The sequence below is a fragment of the Neophocaena asiaeorientalis genome, unplaced genomic scaffold, assembly GCF_003031525.2.
Source record: "Neophocaena asiaeorientalis asiaeorientalis breed wild unplaced genomic scaffold, Neophocaena_asiaeorientalis_V1.1 scaffold280, whole genome shotgun sequence".
Lineage (NCBI taxonomy): Eukaryota > Metazoa > Chordata > Mammalia > Artiodactyla > Phocoenidae > Neophocaena > Neophocaena asiaeorientalis.
This window is the reverse complement of record NW_020185321.1, coordinates 3,763,449-3,779,841: the sequence shown is the minus strand read 5'-3', so window position 1 is coordinate 3,779,841 and position 16,393 is coordinate 3,763,449. Positions and strand designations below refer to the sequence as shown.

Below are 16,393 nucleotides of genomic sequence, written 5' to 3'. Positions count from 1 at the left end.
CTTGGGTGTCTAAGTCTGAGGATCCTTCAATTTCAGTTTAATTGGAGAAAAATGGTCATCAGTTATTGAACAGCGGGAGGGCGGCTCCACGCTTCCCCAGTATCGAGCTTCCCCAATACCGAGCCAAGCTGCGAATCATCCAAACATATGGGTCGCCGTGGCAGCAGCCGTGCCTCTGTGCCAGGCGAGGGTGCGGTGGGCGGGCCTCGGGCACCCTGCCCTGCTGTCCCTGACATCTGCTGGGAAGGCTTTGGGGCCGAGTTACTCGCCTTTTCGTCTTTTCCATTTTGTTCCATTTTCCGCAACAGCATCTGTTGCAAGAAAACCAGCTGCAAGAGGAAATGGGATTCATTACTAAGAGGAGAGCTTATAGCGCCCCCTTCACTCCCCCTTGTACTTGATAATAATCTGAGCTCATAATGAAATCCTCAGGCCCTCCCTGGCATGGCTGGGAGGGTCGGGGGCTGGCAGGGGGTGCACTTACCTGCGGCTGAGGGACATAAGGGCTGTCCTGGACGGGAAGCTCATCTGAGGGGCTTGGGCCAGTGCCCATGGCTGCCTCTCCCTCCTCTGGGGGTGGGCACCCGGTGTCCAGGGTCTCATAGGAAAACCTTGAGGTTTTGGTGCCCACACTTGTGGAAAGCTAAAAGGAATGTTTTATTTTGCTTTGCTTATTGTTTTTCCTTCGGTCCTCTATGAGCAACGAATTAAGAGAATCAATAGTTCTGGGCCCCTGACAGGGAGCTGAGAATGTGGGCCCCAGGAGCCTGGCTGCTGGCGGAGTGGGGCTGTGACACTCTTCTCTGGCAGAGTCTCTGCAGTCTGGATGGCCTGGCCCAAGGCTGGGGGAGGGGGTTGTGGAGGGAGGGGTGGCCCAGGTAGCTCTGGAGAGGAATGAACAAGAGACAAAGGAGAAAGGGTTGGTCTCAGTACATGCCCTTGCTGGGGACCAGAGCCCCCAGTGAGGGCATCTAGTTTTGTGTGCAGCTGGAAGAGCTGAGTTCAGCTGTGACCAGCCGTGGACATGTGACAGGCCCCTGCCCAAGAACGCATCCTTCCGACCCCCACTGACCCCACTCGGTAACCTCCCCTAGTCACAGACTCCCTGACCCCATCAGGGTCTCCTTAGTGCCCCCGTGCTGTCACCACCCTGCTCAGGCCTCATCTCTCTCTCTCTCTCAGCTTCCAGACCCCTGGCCTTTCCTCCCTGGGGAGAGACCCCACTTCCCAGGCAGGCCTGATAGACCACCCTGGTGCAGGGTCTGGGTCCTTCCAGGCCTGCGTCTGGGTGCTGTGGCCCCTCAGTCACGTCAGCTGCCTGGGATCACCCTTAACCCAGGCTCTGGCTTCACAGAGGCCCTTGGGCCCTGCAGGACTCAGGCGATGCAGCCTGTGGACAGAGGAAGGGCAGGAGCCACCCCTCTGAGCGCCTGGCACGGCCCCTCCTCGCCTGATGTGTGCAATGACCCCGATCTTCTCAAGACCCAGCACTGTGTGAGCTCACTGCACGTGCCCACCCTCTGCAAGGGGCCCCTGCCTCCTTCCCCTGGGGCTCTGATCCTAGAAGGCTGGGTCTCCCACCTCAGCGGCCCACCCACCGCACCCAGAGACCACCCAGGGAAGAGACCACTCTGCTCCCATACCGACCCTGTTGTCCTCGTCAGTGAGGGTATTTGTTGATTCCAGGTACCCTTGTAGAAGCTCCGGACCCTTACAGAAGCCCACAAGGTCGGTGTTATTTTGACCCAACTTGACCCACGAAGAGACAGAGATGCACACGTTAAGCCACCCAAGGGCGCACAGCTGGTCAGTGGCTGAGCTGGGATTTAAACCCGGTGGTCCTTGGCCCCAGGGTCCGCTCTCCTCCCCACCTACTGCTTTCTCAGGGTCTTGCTGAGCACGGGACACAGGCTGCCCTTGCTATGTCTCCTCAGCACCCAGCTCCCCCATTCCACTCCCAGTCCGCCCGGCCTCTCAGGGGGTTGACTCAGGGTGGGGATTTTCCTTGCTGCCTCCCTCCAGCTTCAGCCTGGGCCGTATCTGAAACAGCTTCTGGAACTTCTCTGACACCCTCAGGCATCTGTGTGCAATTGTGGGACGTGAGCTTCCCAGCCTGAGTTTCTTCTTTAGACTCTCCTTGGCTGTCTGCCTTCAGTCCTGGCTGCCTCCCCCTGGGCTGTGGTCCCTGCTACCTCACTACACCGGCTTCTGCATTAATGAAGGTGGCCTGGCCCCGAGGGTCTGAGCTGTGAGAGTCCCCACGGAGCCCATGAGCAACGGCAGTTCACTGGCCCGCAGCCTCGGTCTCACCAACTCTATAACGGGAAATCAGGGGCTTTGTACCCACAGACGAATGTGTCTCCCAGAGGAAAGGGCGACATGAACGACCTGGCGAAGGAGCGTGCAGCCACTGTGTTCAGATGGTAGGAGCCCCTGGGTGCCCAGGTGTGGACCAGACCCTCCATCTTCCCCTCCTCAGCTGGGAGCCCCACCCAGGCTGCAAGCAGAAGTGAACCCCGGGGAAGGACGGCCCTGGTGAAGGGAACCTGGGCTGCTGGAGGGGACAGGGCCACAGTCGCTCAGCGGCGCTGGCACCAGAATTGCAGGTGGCACCACCTGGCTGCAAGAGCAAACCCTCCTGCCGGAAGCTGTGGCTTCCACTTCCTGCCTTGCCGGGCTCTAGACTCGCTCCGGTCCTGCATCTCCTTACGTGGAAAATGGGATTACGAGGGGGACTCTGGGGAGGGCGGCAGGGGCTCATCCACGGGAGATGAAAAGCAGAGTGCCCAGGGCTGCTAAGCGCCTGGGGCAAATTTAGATGCGGAACGCTAAGTATCACACAGTGGGATGGTCTGGCTCTAATAGCCCCTCCGGGTCAAAAGAAGAACTGAGTTGGGTGCGGGGCGCAGAGCTAGCCTCGGGCCTGAGGGCAGCGCGGCTTTGGTCCCCGATGGGAGGAGGTGCTGCACAGCGCAGTTCTGTCCACAGGCCCTCACTCGTCTCCTTCTGCTGCCCATCCTGAGACAAATGGGCATCTCCCTCCACGGGACCACGCTTAGAGCTTGTCAGGGGTGTAAACTCTGTAGCTGCACCCAGCAGGCAGACGGAGGGAGAGTCAAGACCAGCCTTCAAGCTGCTTCCACAGTCTCTACCAGAAAGCCACGCCTTATGTGTGTAGGTGAAGATGAGTTCAAAGCTTAAAAGGCTTCTTTAGAATTGCTTTTGTCATGAAACATTTCATTCACGCAAAAGGAGATGTATAACGTATAATGTACACAGTACAAAGAAAAAGAGCACGAACATTCAGGTATCTCCAACCAAGCTTAAGAAACAGAGCTTTCTTGGTAGTATCAGTGCCACCCAGACTCCCTCAGCCCCTCTGACATCCCTATCCCACCCAGCCAGGAGAGCCACTGCACTGAATTCTGTGTTTATCATTCCCATGCTCTTAAATGTCATTTGTGTTTCTCTTGGCATGTGCTTACATTCCTAAGCAACTTATTTATTTCTGCAAGGTAGCCTGGCATTGGCCACAGTGGGAGTAGTTACACCGCAGACATTGGAGAGTGCTACACATCAGGGCTTTCTCGGTTTGTCCCCTGCACCCAAAGCGCGTTAACCAGAGTGTGTCTGGTTGTAGGCCACCTCCAGGAGGAAGGTATCACCTTCCAGATGAGGCTCCCGTCAGCCGAAGTCAAGTCTCTGAATTAAGGGTGCAGCTGTGAGCCATCATCAGCCCGCACTTATGGGGGCGGGTGATGGGTTCATCACTGGGAAAGCAGATCTGGGCGGGGCAAAGAGCTATTAGCAAGATCCAGACTAGAAGTGGCCCCGCAAATTTGTCCCCTCATTTTTTTATTCTACGGCTCACAATATTTACAGGCCACTCCCTGGAGTCTTCCCAACCTGAAATTATTTATGACTCGGCATTCAGGGAGGAAAAGCAATTTTCTCGAAATGTCTGATGCCATGATATATAGTCCGTTTGACATGCATGTGCCCAAACCCATTGCTCTGCAGGCCTGCCCCTCAATTACTATTACCCTGAATTAAAAAAGGAGAATTAATATTGCTTGGCAGGACACTAACTCAAGTAGTATCCAAAGAAAATGCCTAGAGCATCTTCTAGAAAAATACATGCCTTGGAAGAAGTTACAAAATGCACTAGTTATTTGGCCAGAGCATTGTTTCCTAGGGCTCTTTGGTTAAGTGATGCTGGAGTGAAGTGATGTCCAGTCTCCTGGCTCATGGAGGCCCCCTCCTAGCTACTCAAGGCTGCACGGCTGTGTAAGGTCACACCCCTTTACTGAACTTCACTAAGGACCTCATTGCCTGTGTCCAGGTATGCCGTGACAGTAAACTCTAAGAACATGCCTACCAACAGATGAATGGATAAACAAATTGTGGCATATCCATACAATGGAATGCTCCTGTCTGTAAAAAGAAACAAACTACCGATACACATGGCAACATGGGTGAGCTCACAGACCTCTGAACGAGAACGAAAGAAGCCACACTGTGCGTACTGCAGGATTGCACTTACATGAAATTCTACAACAGGCAAAACTAATCTCTAGAGTCAGAATAAGATCGGTGGTTGCCCGGGGGATGGGGACGCGGAGGTTGAGTGATCAGGTGTATGGAAGCACGTTCTGGGATGAAAGAAATGTTGTATATTTCGATTGGGATGATGGTATACATTTGTCAGAACGCACAATGAATGTGTTTTCCTGTGTATAAATTATTCCTCAATTAAACTGATAAAAAATTGTGTAAACATATTTTAGAACTCTGAAGTGCCATGTTAAGAAAACCTGTCATTTCCATTTTAGAGATCATGCTTGTATCTCAGGAACCAAATGGCAGTTCCTGGAAGGAAAAGGCTTTTATAAAACTGAAAAAAAGAAGTGAACTCAGTAACATTAGCTACGGCTAATTTTCAATGATACTTGAGTAAGCAAAGCAATTTGGAAAAACTGCTCCCCGAGTTTCCCTCCAGAGATACTCCCGGCTGCAGAAAGTCGCCTCACCCAAGGTCGCATCTTCCCTGGGGCTGCCTGCATCCAGTAACTGGCTGAGGCAGAGCATGAAGGCTCCAGCTCCTTGCATCCATTCAGGGCCATCCCTGCTCCAGAGCTCCATACGGGACTGGCTGACTAAATCACAGTCTGACTCTTCTTCCTCTGCCCGTTCTTGCTTCTCTCCCTTCCCGCACAGGTGTTGATCCGAGAGAACACCTTCCCCCACGCATTCCCTGCACTTCCTCAGAGTCTGCTCCAAAGGAATCAGGCAGCTGGTGCCGGTGGTCTGAGAAAGCAGATGCTAAGATGAAGTGTTAGAGGTGAATCACCTGCTGGCCAGCCAGCAACGTTCCTCAGAGTCTGCTCCAAAGGAATCAGGCAGCTGGTGCCGGTGGTCTGAGAAAGCAGATGCGAAGATGAAGTGTTAAGAGTTGAATCACCTGCCGGCCAGCCAGCAACAAGGACCCCGGACCTGGTGGTAGGTGGAGCAACAGAGTGTCCCTGGCAAGAGGCAGTAATACAATTGTTAAAATTTTTTACTGGTGGTGAGCTAGGATGGCATAGCAGTGGAAGGAAATGCGCTGGTGTATACAAAAATGTGTGAGAAGTTTGAGAAATGTGGGGCAAACAGTAATTTAGGGACAACGGAGTTGGTTGGCTATTGCCTCTTTGGCAGCCTATCAAGAGACCCTCATCTTCTGTAGTGGGAGGACCAGCCCTAGGACTTCATAATAGGAGCAGCAGAGCTGCAGACACAGTTCGTTCTCAGCAATGTCAGGCACCTGATGGAGAAGGAATTGGAGCCTGAGAAACGGGATGGGGACATCTGGATTGATGTATGTGAGGAGAAAAGGGACTATACTCCTGAGAGAGGTGAAGGATCCATAAAACAGGCACCGGCAGGAGCCAGGAGTATACATAGATTCTGCGGGTGTTAGATAAGAAAGCAGAACATCAAGTTGGATAAGGAGGAAGAATTTATAGGGGAGCGTTCTCTTGGGATACAGGATTTAAGAGTATGGCGAGGACCCCAGGTGATGATGTTAACATGCCGCTAGGATGGCTCTTAGAAACACAGAGCAGGCAATGGCCCACACAAATGAAGCAAGAATGATAGAACTGCTGTGACAGACAGTGGAGGAAGAGATCAAAAGGCTCACAAAGGTGATCATGCCAGCTGATCTATGAAAGGCTAGAGAACTCACCCCATGACTTGAGTTTTGTAGGAGGACCTGAAGGGTACTCCCTTGTCTAAAGCAATAGAGAATGCACTGGTGAGACAGGCACCAGCATCAATGAGAAGCTCAGTGGTGGCTCTCCTGTGTCGGACAGGGCTGAATAAAGAGATGCCATTCTAGATCAGGACTCCCTGATATCAATGGGAGACGATAGGCTCCTGAAATAATACAACCCTCGTGGCGGTGCTTAGCCACCATAAATGAATCTTGATGAGCAGCAATGTCAGAGCCTCAGCCAAGAGAAGCTGGCCTGCAGAAAGCTACGAGGAAGGTTAACAGAACATGTTATCCCAAGGGCAAGAAAGATGGGCAGCCAACAAGGGTATTGACCAATATATACAACCAAAAGAAACCAAGGATGGACGATCAGGAGGTTGAGGGCCGCTGATCCAATAAAATGGCACAATCCCTGGACCAGTTTTCAAATCCAGAACTCAATGACTGAGGGGAGGTCGGGTCCCCAAGAGGAAGAACCTTACGTCATCATGGCAAGTGTACACAGTAATCTTTCCTCAAAGTGACCGGCAGCCATTTATTTGGATAAATGTACACTGCAGGGGTTGGGGGGAATGACATCTAAACTTTTCTAGATTTTTGTCTGAGTTGACATTTACACCTAGGGACTTGGCTCTTGGGAACCAGACATGTAGCCTTTCAGGTAGAGTGAGGGAATATAGGGACCAGGTAATAAATGGTCCATATCTGGCAGACTCCCCCACCCCAGTGATCATTTTCCCCATCTCTGAATGTACAATTGAAATGGACATATGTGATAGTTGGCAGAACCCCTATGTCCTTGACCCATGGGATAAGAGCTACCACAGTAAGGAATACCTAGGAAGCCTTTGGAAGTTACCATATCCCCTGAGCCAAGATATTAAATCAAAGGTAATATTTAATTTTCCATTTTGCCATTCCTGGGGAAATGGCAGAGATGAGTGCTACCTTTAAAGACCTAAAAGATGCAGGAGTAGTCAAACCATCAAATCATCATGTAATTCACTAGTCTAGTCCCTACAAATGACAAATGAGTCCTGGAGGAAGAAAGGAGATCGCTGCAAACTCTATCAAGTTGTAGCCCTAATTGTAATCACTGTGTCGTGTGGTATCTGCTAGATTCACGTGGCCTTGGGTACATGGTATACGACCATGGTTTGACAAATAGATTCTTTTCCATCTCTGTCAAAAAAAAGTATCAGAAACAGTTCACATTGACTTGGAATGGACAACAGTAGACGCTTAGTTTGCTCCAAAGCTATTTTAACTCTCCTGTCCTCTGTCATAATAGAGTCCCAATAAACTTCCTGTACGTGAATCGCTGTCTCAGAGTCTGCTTTCCCAAGGAACCAAGCATGCAGTAGGATGAAATGGAAACACAGCTTTGCAATCAGAGGCCAAACCCTGGTTCAGGGCCTGGCAAGACTGAAGTCACAGGCAGAGCTGATTCAGACAGGATCACGTCAACAGCTGCAAGGACTGGGAGCATGACTGAAGCAGAAGGCCAGATTCTTGCCACAATCTAAGCTGCACCAAGAAACACACCAACCAGCAATTAGGTGACTGAAATCTGGCTGAGGCCTGGCACTAAGACGTTCCTGAAAATGGGCCCCTGTGGTGGCAACTCAGCCAACTGGAAGAAGGGTGGCTGTTTTCAAGACCACGGACAGCTGCAAATGCTATTCCGCCTCCAAGGTTTGGCCCCAGGTCGTGTTCTGGTCTCTGGTTCCAGGAGCCCCTGGAAATGTACAGTGTGAAGTCTGTCAAAACATCACTATGCATAACCAGGTGAGGCCCCGGCCATCAGCATAATCAAGTGAAATACTGGAACTGAGTGTCAACACCACGGACAGTTCCTCAAACTCAGAAGCCAAGATTTGCACACGCACACGATACCAGTTCTGGGGGTTGATACAAAAATAAATCATTTATCTCCAGAGGGGTTCACTGTCCAGTGGGACAGGCACGTAGGTCAACTTATAATCCCCTTTATGGGTCCTTGAACCTCCTGAGATATGAGAGAGAGAGAGAGAGAGAGAGAGAGAGAGAGAGAGAGAACAAACAGGAGAGGAGAGGAGGAGGGAGGACCCAAAATGTTAGGATCCACTCGTCTGGTTGAAACTCCATGCTGTAGTTTAATCGCGAGAGTCTAACAGTATGTCTTAAACTGCCAGCCTAGGCCTGTTTCAGAGAGATTCTCCTCTCCCTGGAAAGGGTGTTTCCACTAATTCCCTAAAGTGACATAGTCCAGCAGTGTCTTTGTCCCAGACTCACCTTCCCATGGCACATGGCCACACAGCCTGTGCTGTGCGGGGAAAATCTGTCTTCTCAGTTTGGTAACTGCTGACTTTGAACTTAGTATGGCACACGGTTTTCATGACACAGTTCTGCAAACATACCCTCACCCTTGAGGGTCATTGGAGAGGTCCCCTCACCTTCAGAGATTGGGAATATCTACCAAGGAACCCCACAAACCATTGTGAGGCACTGTTGGAGGGAGCGGCGAGAGGTCTGCTCTATGACCTGGTTTGACTTTCTCTACTCAGGGCTCCTGTGGTTGGTGGATGGTTCCAGCACAGCCACATATTTGCATCTAATTCCAGGACAAGTGGTTGGCATTTATTACAAACTGATTTAGAAAATATTTTAAAGCACATATTTCTTTTAAAAAGTAGTATGGAAGGACTTATAAGGAAAGTGACAGGGTCCTCATTCTTGCCCCTCCTTCTTTCTGAGAGTTAACCTCCCCTAACCAGGCTGCACCTGACCAAAGCCTCGAGCGTGTGGTACCACTTGCCAGGATGGAGCCTTGTCTAGTTCTCTATGGCTCCTTGTTTATCAGCCCCAAATCCCATTAGATCCCTTGACCTTCTCTTTCTGAGAGGTGCCCAGAGCCTGGATGTCAGAGAAGAGAGATCTTATCTTCAACTCTTACCTAAGCATTCAGGGAATATTAGAAGAGACAAAAGTGTGTTTGTAAAAATACGTAATACACGTGAACTCTTGGGAACAATGTTTTGGGGCTGATGGAATGAGCCTTGAATTCCATTTAACACGCAAGCAGACACAAAATTTCACACCTCTGCATTCACAAATGCAAGTACCACTTGAGTCTCACACTGTGATTTGCAGCAAAAAGTAAATAAATGACTTAATTTCTATTTATTAACCAGCCCTGAGCACACAGGAGAAAACAACAGTGTAATTTGGGATGAACAAGTCCAGACACCATGTGAGGTGTCTTGAGGATGATCAGAGCCTCAGGGGAGGAAGACAACTGGTCACCCAGCTCTGGAGGAAGGGGAGGGAAGGTTTTCTGCTTCCATGACTTCTGGGGGGATGGGTGACATCGGGGTGGGGATTACCTTTCTCTGCTTTTTATTGCTCCATCTTGTGGGAGTGGGAGAAGAATCAGCTCGGGCTGGTAATAGCCATGGCTGGGAGTGGGCTGGGGAAGAGATTAGGTGGTTGGAACGAAGTTAAAAGTAGACTCTAAATCTCCATGAACTTACATTTTCCTTGCTCTCTCCCTCTCTCTCTGCAGATGGAAATGGAGAGAGGAGAGTCAAGGCATGCCCTGTGAGTTTAAGTGGTAAATGGATTTCTGAAGGGGGCAGGGTTGGGTGGGGAGCTGTGTCCGATCTCCTTGGACACAGCCCATCCCAGGGAGTCTGGCTGGGAGAGGAGACAGGACTCTCATAGCCTTAATTAATCCCAGCAATTCCCTCTGTGGAACCATCTGTGCCCTTGCCAAAGGACTTGTGCCTCATCTCTCCAGATGTCCAAGAGAACTAATGTGGACATCAGAATAACAGCACACAAGTCCGTACTGGCTTTCTGGCTCATCTGGAGTCCACGACTCCCTGTATCTGACAGAACTGAGGTTTTGAAGTAATACGGGAATGTGTTTGGTAAATTCCACTCTGCTACAGCCACCTGGGTTGCGGCGTTTTGTCAAAAGCCGGGGGATGGCGAGCTCAGAACGGCCGCAGAATCTTTACAAAGGTTGACACGAGTCCTCCTGCCTCTGCAATTGTGCCATTTCCCCAATTAATTTTAATGACAGGGAAGGGCAGAGATCAAATGTTGCCCAAATTTTCCAAACATACATTTTCAGGGCCTTTTGAAGTAGCCAGCTCGTGACCCCATCCTCTCACACAGGCCGAGGGTGGCCAGGGGACACAGCGTCCCCAGATCAGCCCTGGGAAATTATAAGCAGGCAGAGACTATGATACATTTATCTAGCAGAATGTTCTCTAGCTGCATGTCATATCCTCATCAAGAATGGGAAAAGGGTAATTGGATTTAAATGTCAAGATGTTCCCAGTGTAGTGTGGAAAAGCACATTTTCTCAGCTACATTTTTTTTTGGGGGGGGGTCTTATGATAATGAAAACTGCAACCACTTGTCCACTTGTTGCTGAAGATGACAGAAAATTCTCCAGGACTCGGGGATAAGTGCTGAGTCACAGCCCAGGGGCCAGGGGCCTGGCTATCAAATGCAGAGGTCATTTGACAGGTGGTCCGGGGAAGAGGGAGAACCCAGGATTAGGCAAGGGGATAGGCTGGGCGGAGAACAAAGTGGAGAAGGCCCAGGGGGAGCCCCAGGGGAAGAGATGGCTAGGACACCCATCCTGGAAGGAGGGCGTGACAGGCCCAAGCACTCCCTGGCGCTAATTCCTTCTTGGTGTTCTGTCCTGTGGTCTTTTTTTTTTTTTTGCGGTATGCAGGCCTCTCACCATTGTGGCCTCTCCCATTGCGGAGCACAGGCTCCGGATGCGCAGGCTCAGTGACCATGGCCCACGGGCCCAGCCGCTCCGCGGCACGTGGGATCCTCCCGGACCGGGGCACGAACCCGCGTCCCCTGCATCGGCAGGCGGACTCTCAACCCCTGCGCCACCAGGGAAGCCCGTGTCCTTTTTCTGAATCTTGAAAAGCTGAAGGTAAGGACCGAATGGCAAGGGGAAGTGAACTGTCTCCCCCATTTGTCTCAGCTCTAATCAAGTCCACCTTTATCCCTGGTCACCAGGCAGTCGATTTCCACTGCAGGGGACAGCTCTGAATGGATGTCCCACTGGCCCTGCACTTGGATGTGGAATGACAATGACACACCACACATTCTTTCTTTCATGTACGTTGGGGACAGGGCTGTGGGCTGTACCCTACATGGCCACAGACCCCCAACTTCTGTGGTGTGGGGTAAGGAGGTGGGGGGCAGGGTAGTGTGTCTGCTGGTGCTAGACCATCTCTTCAGGAACAGGAAGGGAGTCTGGACAGCCCCAAGGACATGGGACCTCTGCAGTGTCCCAGGTCCCCAAACTGCCCATACACACTTACCTGCCAAGGAAGCGGTCACCCAGATTGGCCTGACAGGCACAGACTGTGCATCTAGTCTGAGCTCAAGCAGACCCCACAGAGTGCCTCAGAAGGGTCCTCAGAGGGACCCCTTCTCTGTAAAAGTGAAGCCCCGCTCTCTGGAGATGGCAGTGCCCGGCTAAAGAAACAGCCAGGCACAGGGGAGAGGAAGCAGGGGAGCCTAAGTGCCCGTAGGAAGCGCCACCCTCCAACTCCTCACCTTCTGGGAGAGGCCCTTGTGATCCCGATGTGCGTCCAGGGTTGAGAGCCCCCGGTTCCACCAATGTCTCCTCCCCCCACCCCCACCCCCATCATGCTCATAGTTGATGAAGAAAGGCGGTTTCCACAGAGGCTGGGAGTGGAGTCCTGGAGGGCACCCGGGAAGGCAGGCAGGACCCCAGGGCAGTACTGAGTCTGGATTCATCAGTTCCTGGCTAGTGCTTCACTGCTGGTTTCCAAAAAGCACCTGGACTTCGAAGCACTCTCTAATCCATCCTCCAGCCTCCTCTCTTGCCCTTGAGGGGTCCAATTCTCAGTTCAGTAAGCACAGCTGACAGGACAGGAATGAAAGCAAATCATTCAGCCTGAGGGCAGAGTTTGGGCTGCTGCTAGGAACTCAGAGGAACACAGGCTTAGGAAGGGATTCCCGAGACTGCCTCCACCCAGAAGGCCTCCAAGACTGTCCCCACGCTGAGAGTCCACGCAGGGGAGCGAGGCTAGAGGTCTTTCTGAGAGAAGGCTGGGGCTCAGGTGTCTGTCTTGGTCACCACAAGTTCTCGGCTTGGTTGAGCTAAGGTCACTTGTGGCCCCTCAGCAATAGAGAGGAGGGACGGAGGGAGGGACAGAGGGAGACGGACTAGGTCTGCCCCCGCCGCTCTTCCACTTCTCCCCAGCCAGGCTGTGTCCAGGGATTGTCTTCATCTCTGCCAACAGCTGGGATGTTTCTAAAGGAAAGCCAGGTCTGGTACTGCTGCCTGCCAGAGAGCACATGCCTTTAGAGGCTGCCCCCGCCCCCCACCCCAGGCCACAGACTTCCTCACCTGAAATGTGCTACAGCCTCTAGGCCACGGCGTGGAGGACCCTCGGGCAGAGACCCCACTCACCCTCTGCTCAGTTTGATGAGGGGAGTGGAGAATGTTTCGGGGACCAACTCGGGAGGATTCGCGGTCATCAGTGGGACCTCATCCCCGACTCACCGTGCAGGGTTTGTACCCACTCCCTCACACCCTGGGCAGGAAGGATACCCCGGCTAAGTCCGAGCTCCCAGGGAGGGGGGCTGGGCATGGTGGGAGGGGCAGCTCTGGGAACAGGAAGCTGGGTCCCCACTCCCAGCGAACTCTGCTGCTGGTGTCCCTCCTGCCTGGGCACAAGTGCCCTCCCTCCTTCTCCCCTCACTGCGCTCCTGCAGTTGGGGTGACAAAGGAAGGGCGCACTCCTTGGAGTTAGGAGCCTGGGGTCTGGCCTGGCTAGCCACCACCCCTTCCTCTCCACCCCACCTGAGGGCAGCACCCCGAGTCACGCTCTGGGGGCACACCCCAGCAGACACACCCTGCTGCTGTCTGCTCACAGAGCAATGAGCCTTGACTAGAAGAATTTACAAGATCATCAACTGAGGTCTCAGCAGCAGGCACGGGGGTGGACTGGGGGCCCCCCGAGCACCGTGTTCCTAGGTGTCAGGTGCGATACACATAGGAAGCTTCCACTCTTAGGTCACATGTTCTTCTGGAGCTGAAGCTAGAACCAGGGATGATTTCTCTATTCTACTCCATCTTGTGCAGAGAGGGTTGAAGATGGCATACAAGAAATGACAGCATAAATTAAAAGTGGGACTGACAAAGGAAAAACGAGTGAGGGGCTATAAATGGATTCAGAAGCAAAGCAGAGAGTTGCATTTCACAATGACGCATTCACTTGGGAACAGGCTGTGATATAATAAACAATATAACTGGTCTTTGTCCTGGGGTTCCTGGCACAGGGCTTCAGACTCCCTTGGAATTTCCTGAGTGGTAGGGGTCTTTGTTGTGCTAACGAGGTGACTCTTGCTGGGCCCCTTGAGAGCTTCAGGGTGGGAGCTGGTCACCAGGAAGGTCAACCACCCGTGGTTAAAGGGTTGGAAATTTCAGCGCCTGATGGAGGCGGGGTGGGGGCCTGGAGACTGAGTTCCATCGTTTGGTCCATGATTAATGGATCCTGCCTCTGTTCCGAAACCTCAGTAAAAACTCTGGACACCGAGGTTCAGGGGAGCTCCTAGTTAAACACAATGATGTGTCAGGAGGGTGATGTGCCCTGACTCCATGGGGAAGGACATGGAAGCTCTGGGTTCAAGACCCTCCCGGACCTGCTCTATGTGCATTCTTTATAATGAAATTGTAATTGTGAATATAGCACTTCCCTGGGTTCTGTGAGTCTTTCTAACTAGTTATCAAACTTGAGGGGATCGTGGAAGCCCTGAATTTGTAGCCCATTGGTGAGCAGTGCGGGTGGCCTGGGGACCCCACTTGTGGCTGGTGTCTGCAGGAAGCTCAGTCGTGTGCAGGACTCTGCCCTCCACTTGTGGGGTCTGACACCAACTCTGGGTGTCAGAGTCAGAACTGTGCTGTAGAAGCCACCCCACTCCTAGTGGCGGGAGAAACAGAACATGGGCGTGAGCTTCTCGAAAGCCAACACAGAACAAAGATTCTTGCTGAACCCATCCTTAAATTAAAGGCAATCATGAACTTCAGGGGGCTCTTTTCCAGACCCTCCAAAGAAAGAGGCAGCAACACAGGGAGCACCCCCAGGACATCCAGCTGGACTCACAGGGCAACGATCAGTGTGGTGGCAGCCCTGGCCGGGTTGAAGTGGAGGCTCTGCGGCCCCAGCGTGTGGATGAAGGGCCCTCCCCACACCCGCACCCCGATCTCTTCCATGTGATCAAGGTGCTGAGATGCCTCTCCTGGTTTCCTGAGACTGTGAGCTGCTTCAGGTGGAAATGGGGCCTGAGGCAGCCAGCAAGGAAAACAGAACATCCTCGCACCTCTCCTCTGCCCAGGGTCTTCTTGGGCAAACGAGGAACTTGGGCCACCCTTGGCTGCACAGGGCCCAGAGCTCCAGGGGAAGAACTTGAACTTGTCTCCAATCATTGTTTGCAGACATCTAGACACATAAAGACACATCCTGTGAGATGAAGGTGAAACCGAGTCCCCCTAAAACTGAGTTCCCCTGCCAAGTTTATGATTAACCTCTCTATCCAAAACTTTATTCCCCTTCTGGCCTTGCACCTGTTCCCCTCCGGATTGAGGAATATCAAAGAAAAGGGGGATGGAAGCTGAGCAAGACGCTGCGGGGCCCTCCTGTGTACAGAGGCCTTTCTGTGTCCTCTGTTTCTTGTTTGTAGAAAAAGGCTTTAGTCTCCAAGGCCTTCCCTGAGTTCCAAAGAGCAGATTCAAGCAGTTACTAATTAGGGAAATGAGGGAAGGCAGGAACAAAGGAAAAGCAGTTAAGAAACAACAGTTCAGCAGTAACAGAGTCCTAGTTCCTCCTCAAAGGCTATATGCTTGTTCTGCAGGAACTAACCCCCCCCGCCACCAGGTGGAGGGTGGTGACCACATGCTGAGGACAAGCGTGTAGACCCCAGACTGGTTGGAGCCAGAGGTCGACGATTAAGATTTCTGAAACACTACCAACCAATCAGAAGAAATTCATGCCCCTTGCAGCACTCACCCCCATCATACCTTTAAAAACCATATGCCCTGACCAGTGAGGAAGATGGATTTGAAACAAGCCTATGTGTCCCATCTTCTCAGTTGGTGCTCTCAGTCAAGAAATATTTCTCTCCTCCAAACTCTGATGACTCGGCTTGTTTGGCTTCACTGTGTGTCGGGCACACGAACTTGGGTTCTACAGCAGAGGGGGCGGCGGCAAATGCCAGACCCTGGGAGGGTCAGGGACAAAAGCACGTCCGAAGGAAAAAGATTACATGTCTGCATCGCCCCGTGCTGAGCTTGGTCCCCATATTATCTCATTTAATTCTCACAATGACCTGTGAGGGAGGCTCTGTGATTAACCTTACAGCCAATTTACATATAGGGAAACGAATCTCAGAGAAGTCAAGTCTCCCTGCTTCATCCTTGCCCCGTCCCAACTGTTTCTCCACACAGCAGCCAGAGTGATCCTTTACAAAGTAAATCAGAACATGTCATTTTCCTATGAAAGCACCTCCAGACCCCGCGGTGGTACCCACAGATATCCCTGCCTGGTAACTTCCCTTGCAATCCCCTCTCCCCACACGTGAGAGACCAGCCTCTAACACACAACACACAGGAGACAGCTAATGTGATGGATGTCACTTCTGAGGGTAAGTTACAGAGACACTGAGATGCCTGTGTGATCTGCTCTGTCCTGCTTCCTTGCTCGGAAAGAACCCAGCTCCTGTGCTGTGAGCTGTCCTATGGAGAGGCCCACAAGCAGGGAACTGAGGGAGTTCTCAGGCCTGGGAGGAATGACTCCTGCCAATGGCTGAGCTTGGAAACATCCACCCTTAGTCAACCCTTCAGGTGAGACTGCTGCCCCAGCTACACCTTGACTGTGGCCTGTTTCGCTCTGAGCGTCCGCTGGATTTCCCTCTAAGCTCCCCTGGTAACTGAGGTCTGGAGCTCCTGGGATGCCCACAAAGCAGGGCACTCTGGTACAAAACAGGGTCGGGCCCATCTCCCCTCCAACTCACCCGTTAGATGCCAGCAGACCAGTTCCCTGTGCTTTGTCAGCACTTGGTCAGTTGCTCTTCCTGCCTGTTCCCAGCCCC

General features: G+C 52.2%; 2 protein-coding genes across 3 annotated transcripts in view; both read right to left on the bottom strand.

Annotated features, from left to right (window-relative positions):
• Window positions 1-12,055, bottom strand: LOC112392337 (uncharacterized). Of its 2 annotated transcripts, none has more exons than XR_003001667.1 (3): window positions 11,831-12,055; window positions 485-884; window positions 1-329 (listed from the first exon to the last, which is right to left on the bottom strand). XR_003001667.1 is itself a non-coding variant. In XM_024734046.1 (3 exons), the coding sequence occupies exons 1-3, from the start codon at window positions 12,032-12,034 to the stop codon at window positions 63-65; spliced, it is 630 nt and encodes a 209-aa protein (XP_024589814.1). In that variant the 5' UTR covers window positions 12,035-12,055; the 3' UTR covers window positions 1-62. The 2 variants fall into 2 exon arrangements, 1 of the variants encoding a protein (XP_024589814.1); XM_024734046.1 differs by having other exon boundaries at window positions 485-643.
• Window positions 1-16,393, bottom strand: part of CHST8 (carbohydrate sulfotransferase 8) — a 66,451-nt gene that overhangs the window by 16,769 nt on the left and 33,289 nt on the right. The window lies entirely within an intron of this gene.

What these genes read in the sequence shown, in the direction of transcription:
- LOC112392337 (XM_024734046.1), bottom strand. Translation starts at nt 12,034, where the DNA reads ATGAATCCAGACTCAGTACTGCCCTGGGGTCCTGCCTGCCTTCCCGGG. An exon ending in ACAAGGGCCTCTCCCAGAAG is followed by an intron (nt 644 to 11,830) that starts GTGAGGAGTTGG and finishes CATTCCTTTTAG; the next exon opens with CTTTCCACAAGTGTGGGCAC. An exon ending in CTTATGTCCCTCAGCCGCAG is followed by an intron (nt 330 to 484) that starts GTAAGTGCACCC and finishes TTCCTCTTGCAG; the next exon opens with CTGGTTTTCTTGCAACAGAT.